General features: G+C 39.5%; 2 protein-coding genes across 5 annotated transcripts; one reads left to right on the forward strand and one right to left on the reverse strand.

Moving 5' to 3' along the window:
* Nucleotides 1-1328: 1328 nt before the first annotated feature.
* LOC104414223 (2-methylene-furan-3-one reductase) lies at nucleotides 1329-5300 on the reverse strand. Its single transcript, XM_010025263.3, has 4 exons — nucleotides 4863-5300; nucleotides 3067-3390; nucleotides 2199-2358; nucleotides 1329-1756 (listed from the first exon to the last, which is right to left on the reverse strand). The coding sequence occupies exons 1-4, from the start codon at nucleotides 5298-5300 to the stop codon at nucleotides 1491-1493; spliced, it is 1188 nt and encodes a 395-aa protein (XP_010023565.2). The 3' UTR covers nucleotides 1329-1490.
* A 3377-nt stretch (nucleotides 5301-8677) lies between these two features.
* On the forward strand, nucleotides 8678-14285 carry LOC104414224 (uncharacterized protein At4g28440). 4 transcript variants are annotated; one of them, XM_039300939.1, is made up of 3 exons: nucleotides 8678-8896; nucleotides 9326-9544; nucleotides 13861-14285. In XM_039300939.1, exons 2-3 carry the CDS (start codon nucleotides 9340-9342, stop codon nucleotides 14046-14048), a joined length of 393 nt encoding a protein of 130 aa, XP_039156873.1. In that variant the 5' UTR covers nucleotides 8678-8896; nucleotides 9326-9339; the 3' UTR covers nucleotides 14049-14285. The 4 variants fall into 4 exon arrangements, with proteins under 4 accessions (XP_039156873.1, XP_010023569.1, XP_010023568.1 ...); XM_010025267.3 differs by having other exon boundaries at nucleotides 9329-9544; XM_010025266.3 differs by having other exon boundaries at nucleotides 8678-8891; nucleotides 9329-9544.
* Nucleotides 14286-15435: the final 1150 nt, after the last annotated feature.

The raw sequence follows: 15435 nt of genomic DNA on the forward strand, positions 1-15435 counted from the left end.
ACGCAAGTCTGGTCCCGAGCTCTAGGCTGCCCCCACACACACCAAATATGTGGAAGCAAATCGTTCGGTCTTCAATGCAGAGTACCTTTCAATGATCGGTAGCTGGTGTGAGCTTGTCCTTGGCATGCACACTCTGCATTACCTTCAAGAACTTCCCATGTACATCGAGCCTGATTGGTGCAGCTACGACCGAATCGTCACTGTATCGTCCGGTGTGGCGATAGCTTGAGGCTGTGTGAGCAGCCGTGCCTTTGAAGGTGCCGTAGCTGTTGAGGAAACTGCTGCAGGAATGTTGTAACAAACAATTCTCGTGGTGGCGATCCATCTAGACCGGCCTAACGTTACCAGTAAAGTGCATTATCTGTGCGGAAAATAGTGCCATTTCCAAGGCAAAATGCAATTGAGCTTTGCTAGCTTTAGAAGTTTGTCCTTAATCTCGAAGGCAAGAATCTTAAACTGTACGGCTCGATTCATGTTTTCTCCATCGGAGTCGCCTACGAAGCACGTATCGCCAAACAGATTTGTTCTATTATTGAAGGGCCAAAGTTCTCAGTAGCGCTTACCACACTAGAGAGCGAGAGAGAGAGAGAGAGAGAGAGAGAGAGTGTAGGTAGCCAATGTGGAACACAAGTCTTTCAAAAGACTTGCAATTATTTCTCTCAAGTCTAGGTCGCCAATGTGGAACACAAGTCTTTCAAAAGACTTGCAATTATTTCTCTCAAGTTGTTTTGGTTAGAAACCGACTAGGACAAGCAGTCGTGAAACTATATTTAGAGCTACAAGAGATATTCGGACTGCCAAGAACAAGTTGCTGCTAAAGCATGAGGACATTTAGTCCAGTAGGTAGATGAGAAGTTAATACAATATCTAGATATTCTTTCTCGAGCTTTTAAAGCTCAGGAGGGTTTCCTCTTCCTCCAACTTGTACAGCAGAAAATCTCAGCAGCGGCGCGAAGTGAACTGGACGTTAAATTCAGTGGGGCTATAGAATATCATTTAATTGGGTGTCCTTCTCGGAGCCATGTCCGTGATCTTTCGTGGTGCAGTACCGAAATCCTGATCACTTCAGATATTCGGCATGCCAATATGATGTTCTGTTAGTGCTCCTATCTATCCAGAGGGTTTGATGTCTCTAACAACCGCTGAGTCTTGAGTTCCTACTTTTTCTACATGGTGTAATCTCATCAGAAGTGCTCTAAAAGGAGGAAGGAAACAAAAAGACTAGATTGATAAATTCTTTCCCCAATCCTTCTCGATCTTCTGGACTGTGCATCGACTTAAGATGATCTGCGACGGGCGTTTCGCTAGTAAAGTGATAGGTTTTGGTGTTGTGAAAGAAGCAGCTTCAAAGGGAAGTTCCCTGTATTCATATACAAAAGGACTTCACCCTATGGATGTTATATCTGTAGAGTGCATTGTCACAAATGACGTAGTCATTCAGTGGGATGATTAAGATACAAAATTTATCCCTTAGCTACATGTGCCCCTTCTCATGGAATGGGGTGTATCACTACCTTTCCGCTCGCTCGGTTCGTCTCGATGTAGGAGAAGGCCTCGGCAACCTGAGAAAAAGGGAAGGGTCCCTTGGGGTCGACTATTGGCTTCACCTTCCCGCTTTCGATGTATGGGTTCAGCTTCTTTAGGACCTCTCCTTTGGAAGTGACTACAAATCTGAAACCAGGTGGTACCACAGCGCCAGTTAGGGCTACCACGATCCCTCCCTCTTTTATGGCTTTGACTGCTCTGTCACATTGACCTGTCGAAAGGAAGGGCATTCATTAGGCCAATGTTAGCATAGGGATGGCGAAGGAATGCATGATTAAAATCGACTTAACAGTTGTAAGCAGGAGCTAGTTAATGTCTAACACTCTTGACTTCATCAAAGATGTAACCTATGAAAGCTTCTATTGTAATTTGGTATGCATCACTATATTTATTTCATTTATTGATGCTATTTTCTTTTAAAAGGACAATGAGGACACCTTATGTCCTTAATTAAGCACTTCTAAACATCAACTACTAACTAGGATAATGGCAACGTGAAAGAACCCCAATGTCAAGTAACATCTAGTTGAGACAGATTGAACCATCATGAGATAATCACCTCGATGCGCAGTAACAAAAGAATTTTGCTGAAGTGTGACATCCTGAATTTTTTGCTTCTAAGAACTAAAAGGGTATTGGATCATGTACATTACCAACAGCGTCATAGACTACATCAAACTTTTCTGGGAGGTCTTCGAAGTTTTCTTTTGTGTAATCAATAGCCAAATCAGCACCCAAGCTTTTCAAGAATTCCAACTTCCCAGTGCTTGAAGTGGCTGCTACTCTTGAAGCACCGAAAACATGCTTTGCTAGCTGCTCAAATCAATGTATAACGTTAGAGTTGCACATTTTTTCTGCAAACAGGAACTTTTGTGCATTTACTCATGGTGGGGTTTCAGGGTGGAGAGAGAGAGAGAGAGAGAGAGAGATCATGGATTGGTTCAGTTGATGCAGGCCAACTTGCAGAAAAATTAGACTTGTATTCATGTATCATATACCCCAACTACCACATCATCTAAATGAACAATTCAATGAGCACAATTTGAAATTAAGTCGATATACGATGGAAAGAAGGGCCTTGCTTGGTTCTTCCATTATTCATGTCCTGAACGACCGCAAGGAATAAAATGTAACAAATCAGAACTATCTGATGCTAGACAAGGATGAGGTGCAGAGTTCACAACCATGCCACTCTAACATCTGCATTAAAATGGTTGTTCAAAACTTGGGAATGGGATATCAAATCAGAACTATTTAATCCTTGTAGCTAGACGTAGGCCAAGTTACTAAATGCAAACATAAAGGTTGTTACCTCAACAAAGTGTGGCCATTTTGCCCCAGTATTTGCATGAATTTACCCAATCAATGGCGCTAAAGCAAGTGCGCAGATTCTAGTGTTCTCATCTTTTAGAGATAGATCTCTGTGCTATCTTCTACTTGAAACAAGTATCGGGTGTTTCTTATAAGAAACAAGTCAATCGCATGACTTAAAGGTGGAAATGATCATCTCCAAGAAAATACCTGAATGACGAGACTTCCAACTCCACCAGAACCACCTAAAACAAGAATTGATTTACCAGCGGAGAACCCAGTCCTCTCAAGGCCCTCATAGGCTGTACTGATGGCAAGAGGAAGCCCAGCAGCCTGAACAAAATTGATGTTCTTCGGTTTGAGAGCCAGTAATTTCTCCTCCACCGCGGTATACTCTGCTAATGAACCGAACTGCTTAGGCCCTTCCAAGGCCTTCTCATTTATGTCCCCATATACCTCGTCGCCTTCCTTCAGTTCCTTTACCTGGCTCCCAACTTTTACCACCACGCCAGCAACGTCATAGCCTGGAACAGTCTGCCAAAGGGAAAGAGAAAAGCACAGCGGAACAGAAAATGTCAAAACCATTTCGTATCATATGACTAAACCAGTTGATTGAAGGGGATAAAAATATCCTCATTCGTATAAAGTAAGAGAATATTAATGGAAGTCCCCGGGTGAAAGGTACAACAGAAGTTTTACCAAAACAATCTCCCACAGTAAGCTGGTGCTCTGTGTGGCAATTTATCCTACATTCCACATTATTAGATAAGCATAAGAACCGCATTCCCTGTCAAATTTACACATTTTCCTGTACTATTTAACATTTCCTATAGGTTTCTTTTAGGTAGTGGATGCTTGACTTCTGCTTTGTACCCATTGATAAGGACACACTGGAAACAAAAATACTTTCCATATAATCAGATTTTACCAGTTTGAAGAGAATGCTGATGGGAAATACAAATACATTCATAGAATTGCAATGTTCACAGTCCGGCATTTGAGACCATTCTGATTTCCTTAGTATTGAGGATGCAGAACATCAACAGAGTCTGTTACTATGACTAGCTGACTGGAATCTAGCCGAGGATGTGTTGGGGATGTACATAGTAAATGGCCTTCAAAGCAAGGTTCACATTGGTTCTCGTAGGAAATGACAGTCATATTGTAATGTGCTACTGTTACATTTTTCTACCATGTCAATATACTACCCTGCAAAACCTTTTCGTCACAAGAAATATACAGCGGCTCATGTATTACCTGGACTCTAATCCGCATAGACCTCATCAGAAATCACAAGCTAATAGTTCAAAGTGCAAGAAAGTTCTTTTAATTACAATGAGTACAAGAGAAACTATTTTTCTTCTTCCCTCTAGGAAGAGAAGACTAGCCATGATATATACGAGACAATGCCTAACCACCTTATTTAACATCTATCGACAACCACCGACAGACAACCAATTAGCTCATGCAACTGCAATATCCAGAATCATTCCTCTACATTGTCCACGAAAAGGAACACTAGAAGAGTTCACATTTCGACGGTTGAGTCTCAACTAAAGTATTGCTACTCGAATTCTCTCTCAGTTCCATTGATGACACTTAAACTCCCACACGCACATATCAACATTCCCCTATGCACGGCCTTCGCGGCAATAAGTGCTGCGACAGAGCCACATAAACAGGCCAGGTATGCGGGCGCTGGTCCTCCCAGCTCCGGGTGTGAAGCCTAAATTGTTCCAGCACCAGTTAAGCTCTCTTTTCGCCCACAAACTCGAACCAGTTTCTACAGTCTGTACATTCTGTTAGTAGTATACATCCACATAGTGTCACTATGTTGACTGGCTGTTCAATTCTCTTCTCAATCCCCATAACTGAAGAAGTTTCACCTCACACAGCTTCTCCACAACCCACCAAGTTTCTCTCCCCTCACCGGCTTTTCCCTCCAACCCACAAAACCCAAGCAGTCGAAAAAGGATTAGAAAAACCGAGGAAGAACAATTCATTACCGGGAGAGGAGAATCGGTGGCCTTGAACTTCCCCTGCCTCCTCTTGGCGTCGACCGGGTTGAGCGCGGCGGCAGCCACCTTGATCAGCACCTGGTCCTCCTTCACCTCCGGCACCGACACCTTCGGGTCGAACTTGAGCACGTCGACCCCTCCATACTCGCCGTACACCCACGCCTTCATCTCGCCGGGCACTCCGGCGGCCTTGGCGGCCTCGGCGGAGGCAGGGGCGGCTTGGGAGTTGGCCCGGACTCGGAGCGGGACGGCCGGGTTCGCGGGTCGCCGCCGGACGGGGGAGGCGGCGACCGCCTTCTTCCTGGTGTCCCGGAGAGTGGGAGCGATGGAGGAAGAGAATTTGAGAGGGAGCGAGGAAGAGGAGGAGGAGGAGGGAGAGCGGAAGGTGGTCAGTTGGCAAGTTGTGGATGTGAGGATGGTCTCCATTTCGCCAACTGTTTCTCAGTGGCCTATCTTCAAGGCCCTTTTATACTTACCGTTGCTCCCCTTTTATCTTTTTTTTTTTTTTTTTTTCAAATTCTTCTGACAAAATTTTCATTTTTTTTATTTGGGAAAATAAGATATAACATTTTGATAGTAGTATAATTTATCTAAGTTAGTCGCTAATCCAATCTAAATTGCAAAAATATTTGAACTTTGATTAATTTTTTTTCTTTCAATTAGAGGTCAAACATTCGAAGTTACTCTACATTATAATTGACATTTGCAATTTTTTGTTTTTAGTTTTTATGTCCAAATGATAAGAATTTCCCACCACGCACGTATTTTGACGTAGTTCAAGCTTTTTCACTCACGTAGTTATTATTGTTGAAATTAATGTGCTCAATGTCATATGAAAGCTTGCAAGATGGTCATCTAATTGATCTCGATGGTCATCTAAATGATAGTGACCATGTCTAGTTTGAAAATAGATACAAAATTATTTTATTTTTGGGAAAAGACCACCCAAAACCCCAAACTTTGCCAAAAATAACAAATTTACCCCAAACTTTTTTTTATGACATGAAAAATCCTAAACTTTGCAAACTATGACACAATTACCCCATCAAGGACATTTTCGTCTTTATTTTTTAAAATGTTTTTCCTCTCTTTTTTTTTTCTTCTTCTTCTTCTTTCTTCCCTTCGTCAGCCATGGTAGAGTCGGCGGAGGGAAGTCGACATCCGGCGAGGGTCATCCTCACTGGCCGGCGAGGACCGTCCTCGCTCAACATAGGCAAGGGCGACCCTCGTCGGCATTAGGTGAGGACCTCCCTCACCAGATCTGGCGAAGGCACTCCTCGCCCAACGCCGATGAGGGCGGCCCTAGCTAGCCTAGGCAAGGGCAGCCCTCACCAAACGCCGGCTTCCCTCCGTTGGCTCCGTCAAGGCCGGTGGAGGAAAGAGAGAATAAGAATAAAAAAAAGAAAAAAAAAAGAAAAAAGTAAAAAAACCAAAATGCCATATAGTTTAGAATAAATGAGTCACATTGATAGAAGTTTAGGGTTTTTTGTGTAACGAAAAAAAGTTTTGAGTAAATGTGTCGCGGTTAGCAAATTTCGGGATTTTTCATGTCACAAAAAAAATTGGGTATATTTGTCACTTTGAGCAAAATTTGGGGGTTCTTGGTGGTTTTTTCCCTTTATTTTTTGCCTTGCGAACTCTCAGTTGGTGTAGGACTTTCCGAATTATTGTAATATTATCTTGCATCTACCTATCTCTCATAAAGGCGCTCTATTTCACAACTTTCAGTCGAGGAATCCCGGGTTTCAACCTATTGGCCAAGATATCATTTTGCATGTAATTACACATGCTAATAGATTTGAACCTATAGGGTCCCTCGGGGTTTTGAACTTTTGGAACTAAAGAGATGTATGTTTTAGTGAAGTCTGGATTCAAGATTCCATGAAAGCCATCTGGACCAAGTGCCTTGACTGCTCCAAGCCAAAAGACTGTTGTTTTAGTGATCTCCTCTTCGAAATTATGAATTTGTTGATACGCATTCGAAAATTTTCTTTCTACTCCATTTCATTAATTTCACTACCACATATCTCAATTTTCTTGCCATCCTCACTTTCTAGATTTGGTGAGTGCCACGCTTTTCTGACAACTCTCATCTTCCTGCTAGAAAGCTTCGTATTCAAACTCAATTTTTTTCCCCACTTTCCTTACATTAGAACCGATTTATTGCTATATTGCCACGTTCTAATTTTTTAAAGAGATTTTAAGTTCATCATAATTTTTTCACTTTGGAATATCCGTAGATTTAGGATGCATTTGTTTGTACTTTATATCGTTATTTAGGATAAAGTATCCGATATATACATTCTATCACATTCTATCTAAATAGTCTAAACGCATAAATCTCAAATATATGCATTGGGAAAGTTACCCAATTAGTTGTAAATTATTATATGGATGCCAATTTGGTTCTAAACTTTTAAATTTAGTCAAATTAATTCTAAATCTTTATATGAAATATTAATGTAGTCATTTCAGTTAATTTCGCCGCAAATCACTAACATAGCTGTCCAGTCATCTATTCTATGTGGCATACCATCACGTTAGCAATTTTCAGGTGATTGTAAAGAAATATTATATTGGAATTTTTGCACAAAACTTTGGAATTAAATTGGCAAAATTAGAAAGTTCATGACTGAATTGGCATATATACAATGGGTTCAGAATTGATTTGACAATTTCCGCATATCCCAAATGTTAAAACTATCAAATCCATTATCTTTCTATCCCTAGTTAGAAGTTTCGGAAAATAGAGGATTTTCTATAGCTTTTCATATTTCACTTTTCATAACTTATATTTAAACTTCAATTTAAAGGAGATACAATTTTATGTTGACTATAATTAGTTTTCATGCTCGCGTAGGGCACATGCACTATTTATTTTTCTTTTGCAACCTGATAATGAATTACAGATATAATTGAATGGAGAAATATAATATTAGACATTATTTTTTAGAAATATACAATTTTTTTAATAATAATATTTGATATATATATTTTTACTAATAGGCAATTTCTTTTATAGAAAGCAAACATTGAATGAACATATTGTTATCATTTCAATAACTAATTATAACAAATTATTGAAAATTTTGAAAGAAAATGAGAGAAGGACGAGGTGGGTTGTTACTCTATAAGAACAATTAAGGAATTTCATCGACCGCAAGTTTAAGTGGAAAGTGGATATTGCATTATAATATAAATATGTAGATGATGGGTAAATGACAAGTTTAAAGAGAGACTAACTACATTTTTACTTTGATAATACATATATAGATAGACAATAGATAAGTAGGTAAAATTGCAATTTTTTCATATAATTTTGGAGGAATTTATTTTTCGTCATTTTACTTCATTGCTTAATTGCTTATATTTTCTGATGATGAATTTAATTTAATCCATCAAATTTCTGTTCAAGATATGCCGAAATTTGCGCAGTGAGCACCATCTACTGAACACGAGTTTTATGTGTACAGATCTCTTAGTAAAACTTACATTCTTTGTCCCTGGAGTTTTTACAATGTTCAAATTCTATCTACGTATTCTGTCTCTATAAACACAGAAGATTTCCCACAGAATTTATCAATAAAATTTTTCTTAAAAGCAATTTTTTCACATCCCATTTCAAATAGGATTGTCATGGAAAAATATAATTATGGAGCATTTTCTCTATTTATTATTTATTCAGCGTTCTACCCCTCTCATCGAGCTCCCAAAACGCACCGAGGCCGCAGGGGACACGCGCTGATCACGTGATCGGCGTAAGAACCTGTATAAAAGCTCGCTCCATCTCCCTCTTCCTTCTCTCTCTGCTCGATCTTGCGCATGCACGCGATTCCCCGTCTCTCTCTCGAATCGATCGGTGCTAGCAAGGAGGAACTCCAATCGAATCGATCGATCGATCGAGACAGGCGTCCGTCCATTCCTTCGTCGATCGCTTCGCAAGATCGCTCGTGTCGTTTTCTTCATCTGGATCGACGACTTCCGTCTCGCCCGAGCGCCGTCGATTCGCGACACCTGGTAAGGTCTCTCTGCCGACCGATCCTCCTTCCTCTCTTGATCTCGTCTCGGCTCGTTTCGCCGTGCGCGAGCGGCGTTGCGTGCGTGCGTTCTGAATTCGCTGAATGCGCTGATGTTTCGTATAGCTCGGCAGATGGATGCCGAAGGAAAATGACCGTGTGTCGAATGGATCGGATGGTTTGAGGTACCGGTGACGCGGGGGACCTGAAAAAGTTCGAATCTTGTTTCTGCGAAGAAAAACCCTTTTTCCGATTTTTTCGAAAAAGATCGACTTTATTTTGTGAATCGGGATCCTTATGCATGTAGATAAAAAGATTGGTACAATGGGAGAGCAAGAATTTCCAGAAACATCGGCACCCTGTTGTTTCTGTGATAAAGCATTCGGAAAATAGCACGAGCGTTGGCCATAAAGCTTGCATTGTTTGTTTTTCCAGTAGATCTGCTGAAAATGGCTGAAGCGTCCAAACCGGAGATGAAGAAGGCTGTGTTCAAGAAGGTTTGTGAGCTCCGTCCACTTGATACTGGGTTAAACCTCACGGTGAAGGTCGTTAATACGAAGGTGGTCGCACCGAGAGGTCGACAGATGCGAGCTGCTGAAGCCTTGGTGGGCGACGATACGGCCATGATAATTTTCGTCGCAAGAAATGATCAAGGTACATTAATTGTAACGAGAACTTTTGGTTCGCTGATGATGCTGTGTTATTCTGTATTCTTTTTCTGTTGCTAATCATGAAAAGCCCGTGACCCTATCTTGTGGTTGTGAATAGATAGATAATTCTTTCTCTAGTAAGTTCTTTGATCGATGATGCATGAATAGAATGTGTTTCTCATTTCTATGCTTATGATTGGATGAAGCAAATTTGTAACTAAACCCATTATATTATTTTGAGAGAAGCGACCATCATCGCTCATGAGATTTTAGTGGAAAGAAAGGACTATAATCTAAGCTGATTAATATATTCTGATAAATGTTCACATTGAAGGCAATGGAAAAGGAGCATGCTTGACATTGACATGGTCAATGCTGCTTCATGTTGTTAATTGGCAGCCTGTCAGCTTCATTATGTGGATTATTTTATGAAATGCTTTTATTGTTAACCAATTATGCTTGCGTGAAAGAACTCATTGTGTCCCATTTGTTGAAAATTTAGATACAATTTTTGTTTTCCATACATTCATATTTTTCCTACCTTCTTCTTCTCACATAAATAACAAGAGGACTAGAAAAATAGTTCTGTTTCACTTATCCTTGTTTGGTTCTTGTTCCATACTTAGGAATTGAACTGTATGCTTGCGCACTTGTTGCTTGTAGGATTTGGCTCTCACTTCTGAGTTGACCGTCTGCTTGTTGGCCCTTTTCAAGTTCTTCTGCAATGTGGACTGGACATTTAGATCGTTGATTGAGTCAATCTCTACCTTATCTTTCAATTTGTATTATGTTGCCTTTAGTGTTGTTTGAAAAGCATATATACTTGGTTTTTTCTTTTTCTTTTGGTGGAGGAAGGTGAATCATGCTTATTCTATAAGTCTTGATTAAAGGTTCACCTCAGGAATTGAATCCCTGATTGAAACAGGATAATTAGAAATTTTGGTTACTTCTCATTAGTGTAATTGCTAATGGCCGAAATACAAGCAAATAGATACTACTAAATTGCATAATGACATTTTATAGATATATATAAGCAAAGCTTAGATTAAGAAGCATGGGATGCCTCTGTCTTGTAGTGACTGTGTTCCATGTCAGGCCGCTGTGTGCGGTGCTGCTTGTAGAGGCGTGTAGAGATCAGGGAATTTGAAACCCTAGGGCTTAGGAGGAGGATCACATGTGGGAAAAAAGTAATCACGTGCACGCTTAAGCAATCAGGATTGCTTTCAAAAGTTTAACTAATTGGCTGGGTTGTAAATCTAAGACTTATAAATGGATTATCCATTTAAAAACTCTTGGCATAAAGAAGGCAAGTCAGGCACCAAAATAGAAAAAATATGGGCTACCTTTTCTGGAGACACAATTGACTAGGCCCAAATGGCTTAAATTTTTGCATCTTTTGAAAGCAATTAATAGAAAATATAGGCTCTTTGAGCACTCAATATGTATGTATCATAAGCTAGACGAAGTCTCCACATACTGTTGTCTATGATATGGATACTTATTAGATAGATACCCGTGTCCTAGGATTTTTCAGAAAGCCAAATCAGACACACAGATCTGCACCCACGCCCGATCCTTGCACCCAAGGCCAGGTAGCTTGGATATGGAGTAATGTATTCAAGTAATCGTACAGAGTGTTGCAAATGATTGCACTGTTGTTAGATTGTCAATATGTTGCCTTCATCCACAACACGATCTTTTCTCTCTCCAAGACTGGCATTGGAAATAATGTCTGATACATTTAAAGAAAAGCTATGAGGTTAAACCTGATTATATATGTTGGATCCTACAGGATATTCTAGGTTTGGATAGGCTAAGTGCTGGATTGAATAGTTTGATACCTTCAACTCGAATTGTTCTTGGTCCTTTTGGTCTTGTCTGGCAAAACAGAAAACTGGGCGTGCTGTTTTGAATAGGGTTTTACGTAGCCTGTCAATAATATTAGGCTTGTCAAGTGTTTGTCAATGGTAGACCATATCTATTCTATTTCAGTCCCTGATTTGAATTGTTTGGGCTCAAAGTCTTTAAGGTAGATGATCCAATTATAAGTACTAGATTAAAGCCCAGCCTAATCACTTAGAATCTTAAAACCAAGCCTCATATCTTAAGTGTGCATGTGATTACTTTTTCCCCCGCTTGATCTTCTTCCTGAGTCCTAGGTGTTTTGAACTCTCTGCTCTCTCCGCCTTTCACTGTCTGCTTATTTGAAGAACTATCACACTTGCAGTGGGAAAAATATAGCCAGGAAGGCCCCCCTTAGTCTAGGAGCTGTCCCATGTTTTTCCAGAATTGCATAGGGGGTTTCCAAGAAACATGCTGATAAACCTACGTTTGGGACTAAATAGGAAATAGTACTAAAATTTAGCCTTTTGCCTTTTCCACATGGGGTATGTGATTGTAGGAACTTTTTATAACCAACATTTCTGGGTTGGTGGTTGCATATTATAATTCACCCATAGAAGACTAATCTCTCTCTCTCTCTCTCTCTCTCTTTTCCTTCCCCACCCCCTCCCCCCCAAAAAAAAAAAAAAAAAATTGACCACCTCGTACACCATGGCCACCATCAACTCCTCTGAGCACCATTTCTTTGTGAACAAGTCATAAGCTGCTGGTGGAAGGCCCATGGATGACTGACACATATATATTGATTAGAGTGCTGCATAACCCGTTCCATATTTATGCATAGGCTCTGTGTAATATCCCCAATTTGGTGCTGGGAGGGGCCATTTCTGTGTAAACTTATTCGTTGCTGTCAGTTTGTTATTTCTCTTATGACACTGGAATGGTAGCGTAAATGAAATGTGATGTTAACTTATTGTTGTACTAGCATATGTTATCAAGTAAGGAGCATGTTATTTAGTGGTTCTTGAAGACTGGAATTTTAGTTTGGAAAAGTGTGAGGACTTAAAATTTCAAGTTCTTAGCGGTTCAAAGGCATACTTCCTGAACTTGCATTAGTATCCCTAGGTTCTCAGACAACTTTGGAAAAGAGAACTGGAATATTTTCTCTCACAATGCATTTATGCACTGTTTTGAATTGTTTAACACAAGCATAATTGGAGTCTTTTCTACTCAAATAGCTGCTTCTTGAATCCATATCTGCACTGTCCACTTTTCTAAAGGAACCTTATATTGGGGTGACATTGTCTTTTTTTTTTTTTTTTTGTTATGCCATTATCTATCATTGAGGAGGCTTGGACAATTTGATGTGGATTGTTTCTACTGTGGACTTGGAAATTTAGTGCTCAACTAGTGTTTAACTCATTGGCTACTAATTTTATTGTCAATGAGGGAGTGAGAATATAGTTCTGTTGAGACATTGGTTTAGAATGCTGAGTGAGTCTAAAACCTAGGGGGTACACAGTTTTCAGGTTAACATAGGGAAATTTAGTGTAAAAGTCAAATGAAATTCAAAAGTGCTTTTCCTTTTCCTTTTTCTGTTTACTTCAATTCAAATACCATTGCAAGACCATGACTATTTAGATTGTCGCAAAATAAGAAGTTCGTGATAATTATTAAACAGGATGTTCTCCAATACTTACTTTCTATTTAGGTTTTTAATAACTCATTATAAATTCTTACTGAACTTATTAGAATAAGACAAATGGGTGCCGTGGAAACACATTATAACTGTAACATGCCTGATTGCAAACTCTTAAATAGATATGAAACAAAATAAATTACTTGTGTTGTACACTGGAGCATGAGGTATTATTCGGTGCAAAAGAGCTCACTCTGCATGGTAAAGTATATTTTCCAAGTAAGATGAAAGATGAGCTTGTAGAAGTCAAATAAAAGTTTTCTGAGACACTAAACATGATCGAGTAAGCTGCAGAAATTACTTTCTTGTTGTTAGGGTTAATGTTGGGTCCAAAATGCCTGTTTTAATATGAAAAAGTGTCCTAATATATTTTGGTTATATAAATTCCATGTTTTACTTTTGAATCTTCTTTTGCTACAAAATCTTCTCTCAGGAAACAGGATGGTTTCTTCAGGGAAAATAGACATATATTGTTGCAAATATTTTTATGGAAATGCCGCATTTATTTTGGGACAATATTGTTTCTTTTGTTCTGATTGTCCTTTCTAACATACAAGAATTCCTTTCATGGTTTCATCACTTTTAACTCTAGAGGTCGAAACACAAATATTAGGTTCTTGAACTGAGATGAATTAATTTGCACTTGCAATCGTATGTTTTGATTTTGACTTATATGACTGGCCAATGACTAAGCATTATGCTGTCGTTCTCTAGCTGTGAAGCATGTTGTCCGTCTTGCTTTTATTAATCTTTTTTTCTCTCTGTTGTTTGATGTCCAGTTGACTTGATGGTAGAAGGCAGCACCTTGACCTTGCGAAATGCAAAGATCGAAATGTTCAAAGGGTCGATGAGGCTTGCAGTAGACAGATGGGGCCGAATTGAAGTTGATGAACCTGCCAGTTTTACTGTGAAGACCGACAACAATATCTCGCTGGTTGAATTTGAAATGGTGAATGTTGTTGAATAGGGAGTTTTTTACTTGTTTATCTTGATAGGTACTTCTCCCTTCAACATATCCAATACATTCAGAACTGATGGAATTTTCACCCAAGTGGATCTAGTGGCTATTTGCATCTGAATTTGATGTGACGTGCCTGTTTTGGGCCGACCTTTTGCTAACTTCTTAGCCTAGATGTGAGGCTTTTTGAATTCATTATACATTAATATCTCATTAAATTACGAGGTCCTTGAAAATCTTAATATGTTCCAAATAGCCCATATTGCTGCTGTGGATGTTTGTTTATGATTTTTAATAGGTTGCTGGCCTGTCTTTGTGTTCCAAATAGCCCTCGAGGGATGTATTTTGAATGGCGAACTGATCGATGTTGTAGTATATCCACAAAGGTACATTATGGTCAGTAGTGTGGAGTTCATTGGCTTATTAGGAGTTTGTCTAACAGAAAGTGTACTTACTTCGGTTTGAGTAGTTTGTAAGGGCCAGAACTGAATGCTTAAGCCATGTACTTACCATTATGTGATTAGGCTGCTTTGTTGATAGATATTGTGCTTGAAGCTCGAACCCAGATTGGTTATCTAGTCTCGCTCGATATGGTCAAAGCTAGTTAGGTCGCGATTGGCAACTTGCCAAATAGTAACGAATTTTCTTCTTAGAAATAGAAATCCAGTTGGTAAATTTTTATTCTTGAATATATATATTGAAAATAAGATACGAAACATAATCAAGGTGTAAAAAAAAAATTTACTTTTTTGTTCCTAAAAATAATTCCAAAATCAAGTAAACTTAAATTTCTTGTTTGTCTTTTCTCTTCTTGTTCTTCTTCCTTCTCTCTTCTTCTTCCACCACCATCGTTGCTGTCCACCATCGACCGCTACCAATCATCAACGTCTGGTTGAGCGAGGTCTAACGAGCTCATCGGGAGCTTGTTAGGTCAGAGTGAGGGCTGGCGAGCTCACTGGAGGGTTGCTCAACCACTGGTGAGTCTTGTTCAAGCCTCCCTCCGCCATTGACGAGGCTTGCTTGGCTCGCCCAACCATCGATGAGCCTTGGCCGGGCGAGTTGAGTGAGGTTGAGCCTCACTTGGACTAAAGGCTCGACCAAGCCTTGCCTAGTCGTTTGGCCACTAGCGAGGCTCGGTTTATGAGATGCGGTAGGTTGCTGGCTCTCATCTAGTCGGTTACTGATCATCCCGAGGTTGGCAATTGGCCAAAGCTTGAAGAAAGAGAGAAGAAAAAAAGAAGTAAAAAAGTAATAAAATTATTTAAAAATTAAAAAAGATGATTTGAATTAAGAATTTCGAAGACGTTAGCAAACGCAAATTCTATTTCAGAAGTAGATATTTTGGACAATTATTTAATGTATTTAAATGCTCAGAAATTATTTTTGGGAATAAAAT

The sequence above is a fragment of the Eucalyptus grandis genome, chromosome 8, assembly GCF_016545825.1.
Source record: "Eucalyptus grandis isolate ANBG69807.140 chromosome 8, ASM1654582v1, whole genome shotgun sequence".
NCBI lineage: Eukaryota > Viridiplantae > Streptophyta > Magnoliopsida > Myrtales > Myrtaceae > Eucalyptus > Eucalyptus grandis.